This window comes from Hemiscyllium ocellatum, chromosome 7, assembly GCF_020745735.1.
Source record: "Hemiscyllium ocellatum isolate sHemOce1 chromosome 7, sHemOce1.pat.X.cur, whole genome shotgun sequence".
Lineage (NCBI taxonomy): Eukaryota > Metazoa > Chordata > Chondrichthyes > Orectolobiformes > Hemiscylliidae > Hemiscyllium > Hemiscyllium ocellatum.
In genome coordinates, this window is record NC_083407.1 from 91,307,097 (window position 1) to 91,327,377 (window position 20,281).

The window sequence follows — 20,281 nt, forward strand, 5'->3', positions numbered from 1 at the left end:
TTTCGGGTCCAGTTTCCCTTCCTCAGAACTAATGGTAGCTGGAAAAATATTAAATTTATATGCAAGAGGCTTGAGAACTTCAATGTCCTTACCCCTTGCTTTGTTAGCACACTGTCTGCTATTACACACAATGCATTGTTAACCACTATCAGTCCCCATTAATAACTATTCACCTTCCTAGCCAGACCAATATCCACCCCTTTGTCAGTCTGGCTGTTCTCCCTCTCTTTGGGCCCTATCCACATCGAACGTTTACTCCTTAATCTCTTCACCCTACCGTATCTTCTGTGTATAACCCAACATTTTCCTGGCTACCATCAGTTCTAAGGAAGGGTCACTCAGCCTAAAACATTAACTCTGATTTTTCTCCACAGATCCTGCCAGCTCTGCTGAGCTTTTAGAGCATTTTCTCCTTTTGCTTCTAAATAAACTTTAAGTGCCTGCTGCCCAAGTCTATTCTGTGCAGACATTTGCAATTAGAAACACTAAACATTTGTAGGACTTGTGAAGAAACATGAAAATGACTTAAGAACACCACCATCTTCTCCAGGACCATCAGGGATGAACAATAAGTGCTGGACTAGCTAATATCACTGTGAATGAGTAACAAAAAATTATAGAACAGGCAGAATAAACAGTAATTCAACTGTAAGTAGTTAACAGTAAGAATTACTCAAATTATTCAAGAACTCAATGTTGGATCAAAGATCAGATTGTTGTGGTATTATATAATTTCAATTCAATAATTGAATTTGGTTTCAATATATTCTTGATTGAAGATTGGACTTTGAACACAATTTTGTTTTTAAAAAGGTGCAACTATAACAAGAATATTCCTAAATACAGATGGTGCATGGAACTATATGATAAATATATTGATCACAGATGCAGCTTCAGTAATTTTGCACTCATCGCTCCTGGGAAAATCAGTGAATCTTCCTTGGAGTTTAGCTGATACGATCAGGACAATATAATGCCCATTGTTTTTGTAGCCAAGAAAGTGTATCAACCTCAAAATCACAACAGATTCCACATGATTCTAAATGTGTTTCAACACTGAAAGACTTCCACAAATTACTAATTACTATTAGCTGTAATTAAATAATTGAACAGTTAATTATTTAAAAATGTATATTTCCCATTTCACTATGCACTCTTGTAATCAGTTCCTGAGTCTAAATATGTCCCCCCAGCAATTTCATCCAAACATATAGACTATCATTGTATTAGGAACTTACTACTGTACATGGAATTTTATGTTAAAGTTGTGAAGAAAACTTTCAGTATTGGTAACCTATCTAACTGGTAATTGAATAATAGTGGTTTAGATTCTAAGAGTTGGTTTATTCTTCTCTATGTTATGCGTATATTCAATATGATGGTGAAGTGACAAGTTGTGGCAATTAACAAACTAATTAGCAAATTGTTGGGGTAGAAAGAGAAATGCTTTGAATTTTAGCAACCATTAAATTAACCTCCATGCTCTATAACCTTGAGTCAATTCATCACCCTTTGTTCACAGTTATGCTCCCTGTAAAATTCTAACTTTGCTGTTGAAATCCCTTTATAATGTCATACTCCTCCCCCCCACATTTGTAACCTTCTCCAGATCTAGAATCCTCTAAGAGCCCTGTGCTTCTCTAATCTGGCCTTATGCATTGAGTACTTCCTTTGTTGCTCTATTTTCAGCCTTGCCTCCAGGAATTGAGGCAGAACCTCTGGAATTTCCTCCCTAAACCTCTCCACCTCTCACAGAACCTTTGAAAAAGACCTTGTTCAATATATTTCTGTTCTGGTTATGCTCTGGTGAAATGCTTTGGGATGTTTTGTGGTGTTAAAGTTGCTATATTAGTATAAAATCTTTTGCTGTATTATATAAATTATGATTTTCTGCTCTTTCCTTACATTTCTATTTAGCTCCTGCAGCCAGGCAAACAGATATTGTCTTCCTTATTGATGGCACACTTGGAATGGGTAAAGCATTTCCCCTAGTTCGTGCATTTCTGCTTAAAGTAATCCAGGAACTCGACATTGGCCCTGACAAAGATCAAATTGCTATGGTGCAATATAGTCATGACTCAAAAACTGAATTCAGACTTAATACTTACGCAAGTAAAGATGAAGTATTGGCTGCAACAACATTGCTCAGACGGAAAACAGGAAGAGCCCTCAACACTGGCGCGGCACTGAACTATGTTACAAGAAATGTCTTTATCGCATCTGCTGGGAGCAGAAAAGATATGGGAGCTACACAGATTCTGGTGCTGATCACTGCTGGCAAGTCCAGGGATGATGTCGGACAGGCAGCACATGCTTTAAAGAGAGCTGGTATAGTGCCCATTGTTATTGGAGCCAAAGCTGTCCATTCTGCAGAGCTACAACAGATAGTTTATTCTCCTGATTTCATCTTTATACAAAAGACCTTTCAGACTATAGCACAAATCCAACAACAGTTGATATCGATACTGAAATCAGTTTCTCTTGAACCACTTGACGGTAAGGATCATTTAACAATACATTACAATTTGCTGATAGCAACAGAAAAGAATTTTCAAAATATCAAATAAGAAGAATGTTTGTTTAAAGCTGATAGAAAAGACAGAATCAAGTACATGGTGCATTTGCAAATTCAATCTCAAGTTTTAGCACAAAAGATGAGAATGTAGTATTTTGCAGGTAGCAATTGGTCATTCTTGAGTTGTGCAATAATTGTCACCAAAACAAAACTAACCTAATATCCATAGTACACATCATCAACAAACGTGGAACGTACTAACGTACAAACCTATGAATTAGGAGCATTACTAAACCATTCTGTTTCTCTAGCCTGATCCATCACTCAATAATACCATGGCTGATCGGATTGTGATTTCAATTATACTTTTCTCCATACTCTCAATAACCTATGTGTAAGCAAAAGTTAGAGAAAGAAGAAGGAAAGAAGTCAAAGAAAGTATTACCAAAAATCGTCACTTAACAACATTAGTTGGTTACTAGAAAAGAAACATGATGCAAAACATAGATGAGATGTTTAAGCAGGGTAACATTCCTGGGGGGGAAAGGCTTTTGGAATGTACTTTTAAAAAGTATTTTCATGGCATGTTGAGGGCGCTGACAATGCCAGCATTTGTTTGTCCATCCCTGAACTCTCTTGAACTGAGTGGCTTGCTGCGCCCTTTCGAAGAACAATCAAGAGTCACCTCAAGTACGTCAATCTGGATCACATGTAGGCCAGACAAAGCAGGCAGATTTTCTGCCCTAATAAAGGACATCAGTGCAACAGATGGGTTTTTCAAATGGTGAGACTAGCTTTCAATTCCAGATTTAATTAATTGAATTTAAATTCCAGCCTCTGCCATGCAGTCAGAACTACAGGGCACAAGAACTAGGAGTGGGAGTAGACAATCCAGCTCCTCAAGCCTGCTCCATCTTCTAATGTGATCTCATATTGGCCTTAACTCTGCTTTCCTGCAGCTCCCCACAACCCTTCAGCCCGTCACTGTTTAAAGATCTGTCTATCTCCTCCTTAAAGTTATTCTATGTCTGGACTTCCACCACACTCTAGAGCAGAGACTTCCACAGATTCAAAATCCTATGAGAGAAGTAATTTCTCCTCATGTTTATTTTAAATTTGCCACCGCTTAATCTAAAACCAGGATCTCTTGCTCAAAATTGTCCCACCACAAGAAACGTCCATGTTACGTCTACATTGTCAATCCCTTTTAACATCTATATAGCCTGAACCTTAGATGCTCATTAGACCCAGGCTTTTAGGTTACTGGTTCGCTGACATGACCTGTGCTACTGTCGACCTCACAATTTTTTAGATTAGATTAGACTAGATTAGATTTACAGTGTGGAAACAGGCCCTTCGGCCCAACAAGTCCACACCGACCCGCCGAAGCGAAACCCACCCATACCCCTACATTTACCCCTTACCTAACACTACGGGCAATTTAGCATGGCCAATTCACCTGACCCGCACATCTTTGGACTGTGGGAGGAAACCGGAGCACCCGGAGGAAACCCACGCTGACACGGGGAGAACGTGCAAACTCCACACAGTCAGTCGCCTGAGTCGGGAATTGAACCCGGGTCTCAGGCGCTGTGAGGCAGCAGTGCTAACCACTGTGCCACCGCGCCGCCCAGCGGTTTCTGTTTCTATCAGAACATACACATTCTGCTTGTAAATCTTTTCTCCTGTCCTTGTTTATGAGAGTCGTACCCTGGACTTCCATAATTATACCCAATATACTGCAGCTGTTTACCTTCTGGAGTAAGCCAAGCTAGCTGACCAGCAGTCTCTCTGCTATTGCCATCTGCCATCAAGCATATGAGAAGGATTTAAAGGCTAATAATAAACCTGTTGGACCACACTGTCCATGGCCAACAAATCCTGGCATGGGATTCAAATCCAGAACTTTTGACCCAGAAATAGATTCTATCCCACGCATCCACAGTTACATTGTAATATTAAGAAAACTTAGAAAACATCAATAATAAATTAATCCTAATGTGGGAAATCTAAGAAAACACAAGGTTTGGATCTCACCAAATATGAAGCCTCACATTCTCCTCACACATGGACGAGAGGTTGTGGAGGTGGGTTCACTGGAGATTGGGAGGAACGTTTGGAGGGCTACTGGAAAGGATACTATGAGGAGAGCGTCAAGACTCTTTGCAGCATCCTTTGAAGGGTTCTTTGCAGTAGACTTTTAAATGAATCTTTCTAGCGGCTATTTCTTCTTCATATTCTCTGGAGAACTCCGTAGGACAATTGACTTCATTGCTGGCCTTTCTGTTCACTCTTAAACTGTGCTGTGCTGGGATCTTCATCATAGAGGCTGTTGCATCTTGAAGCTTTTCCATGACATCATCATGTGATCGTGAGTTAAATGTGTTTGCTGATTGTTCAACTTCTCTTCATTCCCTTATTCTTAGTTCCTTAGTAGACAAACCTCTAGAAAAACCTCACACAATTCTGTAACATTGTCATTGTTTAGCTCATCCAATTTACTTGTTCATTTCTACAGTCCCCTGTTGGATTTTCTTAACCCAGAGAGCTGTCATCTGTAACGCAATCTGACCACCATTTGTGGTGGATGAGGTAATCTCATTTCAAACCATAGAGATGATCAATGTTCTTAACAATATTATATTTGTTCAAAGCTCCCTTGGGCTAAGAGCATGATCACCTTCAGTTTAATTGATGGTTCGATAAAAATTCTCCATTGATAATGGACCTTGCAATCAAGTCTTGATCCACAGAATTAAAATAAAAGCAAACAAGAAGTTAGTAGGGTATATCACCTTGTTATTTTCACTGACACCATTCAAAAGCCATCGGGTGACCAAGGAGCATTGTCCAGGTAGGTCAGAGTTTACTTTGGTAAAATTATTAACTAAAAAAATTATCCTTAACAATAAGCTGCAAGCAAATTTAGGATATAAACCAATGTCAAAATTGATTGGGTTACCCTTACCTTGTTGTTTGCTCTCCACACAATAACTTAATCCTTGAATAACCCTTCATTGCCCTGAATGAGAGACAACTATTGGCTTCACTGTAGAATCTGCTGTACTTCCAACAAGCAGGAATGTTAGATCACACTACTCTGAAGAGATGGACTACTACCAGTATGTGTGTCATTTCTTGATTGACCATCATCAGTTGTGGCTGTAGAAGCCAAATTAAGTGGTGATTCCTTTCACAGTTGGCACAAATGAGTAGCATTGACCAGAGATTGCCCAATTATTTTCCCATTCTGCTGGGCTTTTCTTTTTGCTATCTGGTCATTTGCTGTATTGTCTGCTTTATCTACCTATTTCCTGACTGCTGAGTTCAATTGGTCATAAGGACTTTCCATTCATCGACCCCAATCCTTTGTTACTTTGATACCTGGCGTACTCTCTTGATTAAATCATTGCAAAAGGAAGACTAGACTTTTGAATGCAACAGGAAGAAAACAATTATACAGTTCATGAAAGAGAATCAATCTAATTAGGAGGCATGACATCCGATTTTCATTTCAATACATTGAGGTTATAGAAAGACTTGCATTTATATCATAATAATTTTTGTGACCAGCAGATGCCTCAATGTGCTTCACAAGCAATGTAGTGCTTTTTGAAATGTGATCATGACAGCTACTGCATTCACTAAACTCCCCAAATTCAAAATCGTAGGAATGATCAGATAAGCAGTTGTGTGCCATTGACTGAGGGATAAACATCCGTCAGGTCTCTGTGGGGTAATGTCCCTGCTTTGGTTTGAGATAATTCCCTTTAACATTCACCAAGATGTGGTTGAGGTTGAATATTTCATCTGTAAAACTGCACTTCCCCAAGAACCTTATGGTTTAGAGGCAATTGGTCGACTAAATGGGCCATGACTGACTCAGTTGCAGAAAGGGATTCTACTTTAGAAAACAGGAATAGCAGCCTGACAGTAAATACTTCTAAATTTGTGTAGGTACCAAAACGAGCCCTTTGTTTTAGCCATTATCTTGCAACCACATGTTAGGTGACACAGGGTCATTCTGCCAATGTCAGTAATTTTTGACTTTGACTTAAAACAGCTGGCTTTCCAGCTGCTGTCCTCCTAAAAGACAAGTCACACATAACTGGGTGAATGTATATTTATGTCAAGAAATTGATTTGTGGCTTGAACTGCACGGATTCAAAGCTGAAATCTGCAATATACCAGCTATTCTGAAAAAGTGTTCCTTGAAAGCACTAATTTCATATTATACAATGTTGCTTGCTTCAAACACATTTGTAACATTTCCAATCCATCACATACCTCAAAATACAATGAGTTTTAGATGCTGTGGTGAGTTGGCTGGATTTAGAGCTTAGAACTCCATAACGTGATATGTGAAAACATTTGTAATTAATTCATTAATTTCAGTTCCTAGGACAGGTACAACAGTGATTATCTTACCTTTTAGTAATTCAATGACTTTATAGGTTAATTAAGTAACTTATTCTAGATTGCTACTATGTTTTACTTAGGCTGTTGATCTGATTATATGCTTCAAGTTGAAAAAACTTTGGCACAATAACTGGCCCTGATACAAAGCCAAGTTTATTTTAAGAGGGAATGAGATTGATATTTCCATTGAAATTGGTGGGGGGTGGTGATGAAAGCCTGATCTCTGGAACCAGCCAGTTGGACCACACACACATGCAGTTGTGCTGGCATATATACACACATCTCTTTTGTCTCTGGGCTGAATTAATATTAAAACTAAAACAACAAGACCCTGGTGATCATGCTAAACACAGCTAACTCCTAATAAAAGGCAAAGGATATGACAAATCCTTCAAATAGCTTTCCTTTCAATGAAAAGTATTTTATCTCCAAGTCACATAATCTACTAACAACTATTTAAGTACAGGGCCAACAGTGTTAATGACTGACAGGTTTCTCAATGTTCATTTGCTAATTATGATATGGAAGAAACTTGAAAGTAAAGATAGTTTGCTGTGCTAGTAACTTGGATACAAAAACAAAATGAAAAATATCTAATGTCTGATACTCAAAATTCTGCTCCAAGCTTCCACTTCTGTGACAGATAACTTCAGGACAACAGGTTTCTCATTCAATTCAATTGTATGATTTATCTTTCTGGCAGGACTCACCAGATCTTTCTTTTTTTTTGTTGTTTTACATAAATGCAAAATTTATTGAGGGTGTGATAAAAGCAGGAAACACTCTTGGATGTTGTGTGTATATCATGGCTGTTTTTCGAGTTGTCAAAGGAAAAAATGAGCCATAAAGAGAAATCCCATTTTTTAAAAAATGCAAACAAAAAAAGCATTTCACTAGTACCAAAATCTCAGACTGATAATATACAGTGTATTTATTGAATATAATACAATCTTCATTTTGGCCCCAGTATCTAATTATCTTATAATTTATAACATTCCCATTACCAATAATCTCACCCAGCACATTTCTGCCATGCACGATTCAGTAATTCATATAAATCTACTTATTGACTCATTACTGCAATCAGGACAACTTTTCCTTAAATGTACATCTCAGGACTCATTTAGCTGGATTTTCTTCGACGGCCAAAGAAAAGCATTGGCTCTGTAAAAACTGAGCCCTCCTCCGAATCTACTTCCTGTCATATTTTTGTCTCTGAGAGACATGGATAAGGCAAACTGATGCTTTATGAGCTGTATTATAGTTTGGATGTGGAGTTGAACTATTCAGAAAGCTGCCTTCACTCTAAAGGACTGCAGCAGAGCTCTCAATATTATTCTTAATGCCCTACAATCCTCACTCTTCATTCCCTTACACAACCTATGCCACCTTAAATCACCCTGCTACATGCCCTTCAATAACTCCTGAGTGACTGGGTAGCCCCTCCTTGTATCACTGTATCTACTATTTGTAGGTAAAGAATCTCTTTGATATGGACAGTAAAATGATAAACTTTAACGAGTCAGAAGGGCTTTCACTCAAATGCTTCGTAATGAAAAGAACTCCCATTTCAAATAGCCATTCAAAACAACATAAATGCTGTCAAAGTGTCAATTTGTTACAAACATGAACAACATCAAAGAACTCTAATTCTTTAACAACAATGTAAACCTTTCAGTTAAACCGTGAGCACGTGACTTGCTGAGATAAATGGCTCTGGAACATTGGAAAGATAGTAAATCATTCATGTTATATTCCACTATAATAACAGAACTCTGGTAAATCTAAACAATGGAGCTTATTGCAATTCCACCATTTTTTCCAGATAAGATGGCATTTCATTTCCACTTCAGTCAATGGAGTGGAGCATGTGCTTATTTGGAACAGTTGAGCTATTTTAGTTGAAGACAAAGTTCTCCTGGCATTTAAACTGACAGCCAAAAACAAAATAGGAATCATGGAAACATATTGTTCTGTTATTTTGAATATATTGAGTCTCTTTCTACACAAGGAATGGTACTGTAATGCATCTGAACACTTAGGAAAACACTGATCAATGTAATGGCCAACATAGCTTTTTCAGCACAGAGGCCTATGATGAATTACTGCAGTTAAAAGACATTTGCAATGCAATACAACATATAATAGCAACATTTGTCATTCCCAATACTTGTCTGTATATTTTTGACTCACCTGCAGGTGCTTTCTCATTGTTACAGACTCCCCAATGGGATAAGGTTTTTAAGCCTTCAAAATCTGGAAGGAGCAAGTTCAAATCTGCTCTACGACTCACAATGGCAACCCTGACTTCAGGAGAGACATATGTGATCAGAATCCAAGGCCTTCCCGACTCATGAAATGGCATGATGTCAGGAAGGAAGAGGAAAATCCATTTTTGTAGTAAAAATGAAAGATTGCAACTTTCCTGACTCTATTCTCCAAATATCTGGCTGTCCCTGTCTAATGATTATGATACAGTATCAGAAACATAAGCTTTTGTAAACCTGGAGCAGTCTCAAATGTTACAACCTGCTTATAATGTTTAGCCATTTGTGAATTGAGAAACCTGTTGCCTCTAAAGACCTTATCAACTCTTAATGACATTGGTAAATAATGGATTTACCCTTTGCCAATTTAAGCAGCTCTTCCTAATGAATTCAAAACTCATCCAATAAAACCACTTGACATACTTCGTCTGTTAATTTGTCCACAAGATTGATTTCACTCAAATGTTTGTATGCTGCCTGATATCAAATGAAAAATAATCTGTCCTGCATTGAGAGTCATAATTATTCCATTTGTATCCAATATTAATTTCTCTGAATTTCTCTATTAGCTTTTCCATCCTTATTGGTATACCTCACAACGTTAGGCTGATTACTTTCATATCTATTGTTGAAAAAGTGTAGGAACCAATTAATAGGGCAGTAATAGCAGAACATTTTGAAAATCATAATCTGAACAAGCTGATTCAGCACGGCTTCATGAAAGGAAAATCACATTTGACAAATTTAGTAGAGATTTTCAAGGAAATTTTAACCAGAGTGGACCCAGAAGATGTCATAAAATCCCTACAGTGTGGAAGCAGCCCATTTGGCCAAACAAATCCACACCGACCCTACCCAGACCTATTCCCCTACCCTACCCTACATTTCCCTGAATGATGCACCGAGCTTACACACCCTTGAACACTATGGGCAATTTAGCATGTTTAATTCACCTAACCTGCACATTTTTTGACTATGGGAGGAAACCCACGCACGGGGAGAATGTACAACCTCCACGCAGACAGTTGCCCGAGGCTGGAATCAAACCTGGGTCCCTAGCGCTGTGAGGCAACAGTGCTAACCACTGAGCCACCGTGTTGTGTTGCATTGGGACTTCAAAAAGATGTTTGACAAAGTACCTGATGAAAGGTTATGTCATAAGAGCCCACAGAGTTGGAGGTAGTATATTGGCATGGAGTTAACTGACTGGGGATAAAGAGTTCTTTTTCAACTTGACAGCTTGTGACTAATGGGATTCCACATAGATTAGTGCTGACATTGCAGCTGTTTACAACGTGTAATAATAACTTGGAGGAAGTAAACAAATGTACAGTAGCCAAATTTACAAATGGCACAAAAACAAAAGGTAGGTTGAGAGAGGGATACAAACACTTTCTAGAGAGATTTTGATAGGTTGAGAAAATGGGCAAAACATTACCCAATGGAGTATAATGTGAGTAAATGTGAAGTTGTTCATTTTCTCTATGAATGTGTGTGTTAAGGTCAAGGGTCATTTTAGATCATTGCCTTGATTAGTTATAAGCTACTGACTTTGAAGTTGGCAGTGTGCTATTATTTAAATAACAACAAAAACGCAATCCATCCCCCATGCCTTTGAAGGAATGCATAGAGTCATACAGCACAAAACAGACTCTTTGGTCCAACCAGTCCACGCTGAACATAATCCCAAACTAAACTAGTCCCACCTGCCTTCTCCTGGCTCATATCCCTCCAAACATTTCCTATTATTGTATCTATCCAAATGTCTTTTAAATGTTGTAATTGTACTCACATCCATCATTTCCTCAGGACATTCATTCCATACAAGAACCACCCCCCCCCCCCCCCCCCCCCCCCCCCCACCGCCATGTAAAAAAGTTGCCTGATGTCTTATTGAAAATCTCACTCCTCTCACCTTAAAAAGGCACCCCCTAGTCTTGAAATTCTCCATCCTCGGGAAAAGACAACCACCATTAATTCTATCTATACCTCGCCTTAATTTATACACTTCTATCAGATTGCCTTTCAACCTCCTACATTCCAGTGAAACAAAGTCCCAACCAGTCCAGCCTTTCTTTATAACTCAAACTTTCCATACCTCGCAGCATGCTGATAAATCCCTTCCGAACACTCCCCAGCTGATAATATCCTTCCGATAACTGGGTGACCAGAACTGGACACAGTATTCTAGGAGAGGTGTCACCAATGTCCTCTACAATCTCAATGTGACTTCCCAACTCCTATACTCAAAGGACCAAGCAATGAAGGTGAGTATGCCAAATGGCTTTTTAACCACCCTGTCTCTTTGTGACACAAACTTCAATGAATTATGTACCTGCACCCCTAGGTGCCTCTGTCCTACAACACTACTCAAGGCCCTACCATTAATTGTATAAGCCCTACCATTATACTGTCCCTTATACTGAGGATACTGTCCTATCCCCTCTTGTCCAGGAACTCCCTACATGCATTCAGGATACCATCCACATCCTCCACCTCCTCCAAGACTTCCGTTTCTCCCCCAACTACTCATCTTCACCATGGACATCCAATCCCTCTACACCTCCATTCGTCATGACCAGGGCCTCCAAGCCCTCCGTTTCTTCCTTTCCCAATGCCCCCACCAGTACCCTTCCACTGACACTCTTATTCATTTGGCTGAAGTGGTCGTCACCCTCAACAATTTCTCTTTTGCATCCTCCCACTTCCTACAGACAAAAGGGGTAGCCCTGGGCACTCACAGGGGCCCCAGCTATGTCTATCTCTTTGTCAGCTACATAGAACAGTCCATCTTCCGTAGATACACCAACACCACTCCCCACCTCTTCCTCCGCTACATTGATGACTACATCGGCGCCACCTCGTGCTCCCACAGGGAGGTTGAGCAGTTCATCAATTTCACCAACACATTCCACCCTGACCTTAAATTCACATGGACCACTCTGTCACCTCCCTCCCCTTCTTGGACCTCTCCATCTCCATCAATGACGACTAACATTTTTTACAAACCCACCGACTCCCAAAGCAAACTGGATTACGCCTCCTCCCACCCTACCTCCTGCAAAAATGCTATCCCATATTTCCAATTCCTCTGCCTTCGCCGTATCTGCTCCCAGGAGGACTAGTTCCACCACAGAACACACCAGATGTCCTCCTTCTTTAAAGACTGTAATTGCCCTTTCCACGTGGTTGAAGATGCCCTCCAATACATCTCATTCACGTCCCACTGCTCTGACCTCAAACGCCACCCCTCCAACCGCAACAAGGACCTACCATCCACATAAACTGCATCATCTGCCAATATTTCCATCATCTACAAACAGAACCCCCCACCCCCCACCACCAGGGATATATTTCCCTCCCCACACCAATCCACTTTCCGTAAAGACCGCTCCCTCCGTGACTACCTGGTCAGGAGCACCCCGTGGGCAAACATTTCAATTCCCCCTCTCACTCTGCCAAGGACATGTGGGTCCTGGGCCTCCTCCATTGCCACTCCCTCACCACCCAATGCCTGGAGGAAGAATGCCTCACCTTTCGCCTGAGAACCCTTCAACCCCAGGGCATCAATGTGGACTTCACCAGTTTCCTCATTTCCCCTTCCCCCACCTTACCCCAGTTCCAAACTTCCAGCTCAGCACCACTCTCCTGACCTGTCCCACCTGCCAATCTTCCTTCCCACCTATCCGCTCCACGCTCCTCTCCGACCTATCACCTTTACCCCTTCCTCCATCCACCTATTACACTCTCAACTGCCTTGTCTCCAGCCCCACCCCCTCCCATTTATCTCTCCACCCCCCAGGGCTCCCAGCCTCATTCTTGATCAAGGGCTTCTGCCTGAAACGTCGATTTACCTGCTCCTTGGATGCTGCCTGACCTGCACCACTCTAATCTTGACTCTAATCTCCAGCATCTGCAGTCCTCATTTTCGCCTAAGCCCTACCCTTGTTTATTGTACCAAATGAAATGTCTCACATTTATCCAGATTGTTTCCATCTGCCATCATTTCAGCAAGCTGAGCAATCCTTCTTTAAGGATAGATCCCATGTCATTGGAGGCAGTTCAGTGAAGGTTCACTGGGATGATACCTTGGTATGGAGAGATGGTGGCATGAGCAAAGGTTAAACAGATTGGGACCCTACTCACCAGAGCTCAGAAAACTGAGAGGTGATCTGATTGAAAAGTATAGGACTCTGAAGGGACTTGACAGAATAAGCACTGAGAGGATGCTTCCATGTATGGGAGAGTCTCAGACTAGAGGGGCATAGTCTCAGAATAAAGGGACGTGAATTTAAGACTGACATGAGGAGGAATTTCTTTTCTCGAGGGTTATGAGTCTTTAGAACTCGTTGCCACAGAAAGCTGATGTGGCAGAATCATCGTATATATTTAAAGCTGAGATGGATTCTTGATTAGTAAAGTATTCGAGGGTTCTGGGGAATGAGCAAGAAATTGGACAAGAGGAGTGTTGGATCAGCCATGGTCATATTGAATGTTGGAGCAGGCTTAAGGGACCAAATAGCCTACTCATGTTCCTATTTCTTGCAGATTTTGATTTTATAAAGTTACGGACTAATCCTTCTGTAAGGATGGAACTAGGTTAGATGAGGAACTGTGCACTGCGGTACCCTATACAGACAGAGGAATCTTTAGTTAGAAGCACTTCATTTATCCTGTCATGCATTGTAATGCTTGAGAGAAAGCAAGAACAAGAGAGAAAGAGATAAGGCAGGACCAGTGGATGTGGTGTATTTGGATTTTCAGAAGGCTTTTGATAAAATTGCATACAGTAAGTTAGAAAACAAGATTAAAGTGCACAGAGTTCAGGCTAATTTATGTTACCTCTATACTTTAGCTAATTAAGGCAGTTATCTCCTGGTTGTCTTGATACCTCTTTTTGTTCATAAGTGGGTGACACATCTTCAGCAACAGCTGATATAGATTCTCATAATTTTTTGTCATGAGAGAAAGTTGTGAGGGTGTGAATTGGTTAAAAACACATTTGTCATTGCCAGCAATAAAGAACCACAGCTGGTCTTTTGCTATCCGCGGGGGTTTTGTATATTAGTATTAACAATGTTCCTTTAAAACTCTTGCCCATAGTTATACAGTATTGGAATGACTGTAACAGGCCAGTCCCTTTAATTAAAGCCAGTGAAAGGGCCTCTCGCTGAATTGGAGATGTATTCTTGAAAGGGATGGGGGAGGGGATGCTGTTTTGATTTTACTTAAATAATAGCACACTGCCAACTTCAAAGCCAACAGCTATAACTCATCCAGACTATGAACTAAAATAACCCACCAGCTTAACACGCACATTTATGGAGAAAAGACAAATGCTAATGTCAAGAAACGAGAACTGGAAATTCATGGAAATCTTTATAAGCAGGAAAATGCCCTTTGATGGTTTAACGGCACCTGCCACCTTGTTACAATATTGCTCATGATATCTCCGTCCAGAAACACACTTAACTGTCCCAAATTCCTTTGGAAAAATATTTCAGGGGATGGTCAGACCTTCTTGCGGGAGCTGAAAGTATGATCCAACCCTGCGCCAGAGGGCAATGGGTTTCTTGCCCGCTATTTTGTTGGCAGTGGCAATGTAACAGGCTGCTGCTATTGCCAGGGCTGCCATTCAATTGAGACTAGCCTGCAATTCTAACAGTCACCTGGCAGTCTCCACTATGCCAGCAGTGGATGGTGCCAAGGCTTCATTGTCAAGGGGCAGCACCTTAGAGCTGAGTATTACGATGATATGAACAAGGATCAGCTACTCAGCACTTCAAGCCTGCTCCATGGCTGATTCGATTTTAACCTCAACCCCACAATCTCACATATCCCCAATAATCTATCATTGCCTTGGTAATCAAAGTTCTATCTATCTCCATATTAAAAATATATAAAGATTCTGCACCCGCTGCCTTTTTAGGTAGGGAATTCACAATATTTTGGGAGAAAACAAAGTTTCCACATCCTTTCAATATCCACCCTGTCAAGTTCTCTCATCCTTGACTTCTAAATTCCTGAGGGTGCAGGTCTAGCCTTTCCAGCCTTTCTTCATAAGCCAATTTATTAATTTAAACTTTCCCTGAACTGCTTCCAAGGCATTAACATCCTTCAATAAGTACAGTGACAACTACTGTATATCATATCCCTGATGAGGTCTCACCAATGCTCTGTAAAACTGAAGCTTAAGCTCTCTATTCTTGCTTTTAATTCCTTTCACAATTAACATGCCATTTAATTAACTTTCCTGATTACTTGCTATACCTACATACTAACGTGCTGTGCTCCATGCACTAGGACACCCAGATTTTCCTGCATCTCAGAGCTCTGCGACCCGTCACCATTTAGACAACATTTTTTTTCTGCCAAAATGGACAATTTCCTATGTTTCACATTGTGTTCTATTTGCCAGATCACTTAACCCAGCTATACCCTCTTGCAGGCTCTTAACTCCTCTTCACAACTCACTTTCCCATCCATTTTATTTCATCAGCAAATTTACCCCTCATACCTTTGATCCTTCATCCAAATCATTTATATAATTTGGAAAGAGTTGAGTGTCCAGTACTGACCCATGTGGCCCTCCATTCATGACCTCCTATCAGCCTGAAAAAGGTCCACTTATTCCTACTCTCTGCTTCCTGTTAGCAAGCCAATCTTCTATCCATGCCAATGTTATTCCCAACACCATGAACTTTTATTTTCCACAATGACCATGAATATGGACCATATCAAATGCTTTTGGAAATTCAAACCCAATACATCCACTGGTCCCCCTTTATCTGCAGCTCAAGTTATTTCTTCAAAAGAACTCAAAAAAATTAGTTAAATATGATTTGCCTTTGACATAGCCATGCTGGCTCTGTCTGATTACATCGAACATTTCCAAGCTCTGTTAAAAATGTCTTGATTAATAGTTTCTAACATCTTACCCATGGCAAATGCTCAGCCCATAATTTCCTGATTTCTGCCTCTCTCCCTTTTTGATGAAAGGGATTGCATTAGCTGTTTTCCCATCCAAAGGAATTTTCCCTGAATTTTGGAAAATTAAAACCAATGCATCAACTATTTCTTTTAAGATACTAGGATCAAATCCATCAGGACCTGGGGACTTGTGAACTCATAGTTCTAACTATTAACTCAGTACCATTTCCCTAGCAATTGTAATTTTCTCAAGTTAATTTTCTCTTTCAATTCCTGATTTACAGTTCTCATGATGACCAACACAAAAATCTGTTCAATTCGTCTGTCATCTCTTTTTCCGTTATCTTTGTCTTAATTCCCCAGACTCATTTCTATTGGACTAAGACTTAGTTTGTGAGCTCTTATTTTAAAATATCTGAAGACACGTCTCCTGTCTGTTTTCATACTTTTGCCATACTTTCTGTCATATTCTAATTCCCCCTCCTTATTAATCTTTTAGTAATTCTTTACAGTTTTTCAGATTATGTCCAATACTCTGACCTTCCACTCATGTAGTCAGAATTATATGTCTTTGAGTTTGATACCATCTTTGACTTTTTTAGTTAACCTTAGGCCTGTCCCTTAGAAATGTTCTTATTTTTTGGAAAATAGCCTCTCTGTGATTCCCTGGAATATCCCCTTAAATGTTTGCCACGGTACCTCTATTGACCTATCCCATAGCTTTAATTGCCGGTTCAGTTTTGCTAGCTCAGTTTTCACATCCTCATGAATTCTCTTCTTTAAGTTCAAAATAGTAGTCCTGGACTCACACTTATCTCCCTTAAGCTGTATGTAAATGGAATGCAAAACCATTGGTTAGTTTGTTTGACTGGGGCAGGCCGTGGCTCAGCCAGCTGGCTGAATGAGCTGGTAGGTGACGAGGGGATTATTTCAATCATGGCGAATGAAGCACTGTTTGTCAGTTGCTGCCTGAGGAGCTCCCTCTGTGGAAATGCCCGTCTAAAAGATTCTCAGCTAAAAACCTGTTGGGAGGCCTCCAGGGTTTACTTGGCATCTCCCCCTGGATTTTCTGACATAGAGCAATTATCTGTGGAAATGGCAATTGATTGGTTGCTCAAATGGCTGAACTGGCAAATCGACACCCAGATTGCTACTTCTGTCAATTTGTCATAACAAGGGTAAACTACTTTGAAGTCTACACCTACCATATTGCTAGCCTTCTTGTCTCTCAACCCATTGCTGAAATGGCTCAGAACATTCACTCTACCCAAAGTTCTGATGCCTTGCCTAATAACTCTTTCGACAAAGCCAATAATATTATTTAGGTGATTGTGGTTGCTTCATGTTTCTTTGCAAATCTTATACAAAATTCTTGCAATGGAATTCAAGTTTTTTGTTTTAAAAAGTGTTCTGTTGTTTTATGTTTCTCTATTTAGCAAGGTAACATCAACAGACTTTTGTTGATGGACAGCAGTGTTATATGTGATCAGTGATACATCAATGTTTCAGCTAGTTTAAGTTCCAATGCATTACAAGCTTGAGGTGGTTTTAGTTGCAGTAATGCCAAAGTTATCACCTCATTTGACTCCAGAACAAAGGACACAGGAATTTCAACAAAGATTTTGTCTGACTTTGCTCACACTGTTTCTTTTGGAGTGATACAGGAACTTGAGTGACTTTGAACTATGCTTTTTAAGATGCAATTCTCTAGCCTGAAAAGACAACAATGAAAATCATCCTTGGCTGAACCCTTTCTAAGGCCATCATAACCTGTTAAAATTCCCAGCTTTGGTTACAACACTCTAATTCTAGAAGGATCCATTGTGACGTATTTTGCCTTTGAACACTTAAATTCTATATGAGCCTTGGTTCCCTTTTTAAAAAAATCTTTTTCATCTTGTCCTGTTAACTTCAATAATTTATGCACACATACTGCCTGGCCGCTCTACTTGTAAACCAATGAGTAGAATTATAGAGTTTAAATTGCTTCTTCTCATTTTTCAAACTTTCCTTTGTCAAATTTCCTTTGTCAATGTTAACCCATTCTGCCAGTCTGCATCTTAGTGATGCAATGTTCCCAGTACTGACCCCTATAGAACATTCACATAAAACTTGATCCACTCTGAAAACCAGTTGTTCTCTATTATCCTCTGCTCCCTGTCAAATGATCAGTTTTGCATTCTTACTACAATAGAGATAGGTATAAATTCTCAAATAGACAGAAGATGACATAAAGACAAAATGGACTGAGGGAGGTTTTATTTTGTTATTTGTTGCAAAATCACTACTTTGAATATAGAAATGTATTCATGAATTTGTTATTGATTTTGAAAAGATTGCCAATACAGAAAAGCGTTGTTACTTTTAATTGTGTACGTATCACAATTTGTAATATACCATTGTGAATTTAACTTTGTTGTGAAGGACATTAAAGATTTAAGCATTTATTCTTTTGTTTTCCCACAGATCAGCCTCAATGAATGATATGATTGTTGTGCTTGTGGATTTTTGTATTGCACCATTCAAGTTCCTCTCCATAGATTAAAACTACAGAAGAATAAGGAAGAACAATAGTCATGAATAAATCACTGCAATCAGAGCAACATGAAGACTGACTATCTTTGGAAGCCATCCTTTTGACAATAATTTTCTGATTTATCTTAGTGTGTTCAACTATCAGTGTAAAATTATATCTATATATCTGGCATATTTTATAAAATTATTTACAAATTATAGTCAACAGAATTATCTGGGATAAACATGGGCAGAATATAAAGGAACTAGACAGCGCTGTTTACTCAATTTCATTGCTCCACACTCCAGCACCTTTTAGCAGTTTGAGAGATTATGGTTAAACAGGGACAGGGCATGATTGAATGTTAAGTTATCTCTATCATGAGCAATTTTTTTTTGTTACGCTCATTTTTTGTTTTGTTTGGGTTGCATATAAACACCAACTCTGATCAGCTACTGCTTAGTATGTATGTATATTTCCAAATCCAATTTTCTCAGCTATCTGTCTACTCAAGAAATGATCAGAATTTCTTGTTCCCACCAAATTATCTCTTTCTAACTGCATGGCTGCCAAAGTTCCATCAAAATTTGAAAGTAGCTCTCACAAACCAACCTGGGTTTAAATCCTCTATATTCCATCAGGAATTTCTAAAGTAACAAATAAAAGTTGATTTTAAAATGAAATAGTTCTGACTTTTATTAATTAATCATTTCAATGCTCCGTTGCTTGTGCGTTTTCGGTGGAGAATATGAATATGGAATTGTGACAGCATAATGTTGGATTATATCTGAATCATCTACAAGCCTCTGGAAACCCGCCAAGGTTAAAGGTCATAGATCACCTTCTTATCAGGAGAAATGAGGTTATATAAGCTGTCAGACCGGCAGGAAAAACACAGGTTGTAATACATGCAGGCAACAAACAACAGAGAAGCAAAATGCTACAGGTGCTAAAAACCTGAAATAAAAACAGAAGATACCTGAAATACTCAACGGGACAGACCGGAGAGGTGGAAAAGTGAATGTTTCATCAAATGACTTGTAACATTAACTCTGTCTCTCTGTACAGATGCTGCTTGGCATTTATTTAATGTCTTTAATTTTGCAAAACATGAGGATTAAAACACGTTTTAACTACATGAAGAGGTTGGTTTCAAATAGTGACTTAACAGAGGAGACGGAGAGGTAGATGGAGAGGCAGGAATACAAGAATGGAAATCCAGAGCTTGGGGTCTTGGCAACTGAAGATACAAGCACCCAATGAGAGAGCAATTTAATTTAATGACACAACGAAACAGAATTAGAGTCAATTTTAGATCAGAAAACGCTATACCTATGGATGTACAGAACTCAATTATTCCAGTCGATCAGTTTCACCCACACAAGGTTCTTATTTAAATTGCCATATTCATTGTTAATTATAATGAAGGCATAGAGAAATAAATCAGCTTTAGTGGATAAATTCAGATCTGCAACAATATTAAATAGATAGTGAATTGGCCATGCTAAATTGGCCATAGTGTTAGGTGATCGGAGGGTTGGTGTGGACTTGTTGGGCCGAAGGGCCTGTTTCCATCTAATCTAATCTAATCTAAAGTTGGAAGGATGTTGTGAAACTTGAAAGGGTTCAGAAAAG

General features: G+C 39.5%; 1 protein-coding gene across 4 annotated transcripts in view; it reads left to right on the plus strand.

Annotated features, from left to right (window-relative positions):
- LOC132817207 (collagen alpha-3(VI) chain) overlaps positions 1-19,329 on the plus strand; it is an 82,933-nt gene extending 63,604 nt beyond the window's left edge. For all 4 annotated transcript variants that reach the window (XM_060827495.1, XM_060827498.1, XM_060827497.1 and 1 more), the window contains 2 exons: positions 1,918-2,496; positions 18,598-19,329. In XM_060827495.1, coding sequence (XP_060683478.1) covers positions 1,918-2,496; positions 18,598-18,611 — 593 coding nt within the window. In that variant the 3' untranslated portion in view covers positions 18,612-19,329. The remainder of the gene's footprint in view (positions 1-1,917; positions 2,497-18,597) is intronic.
- Positions 19,330-20,281: the final 952 nt, after the last annotated feature.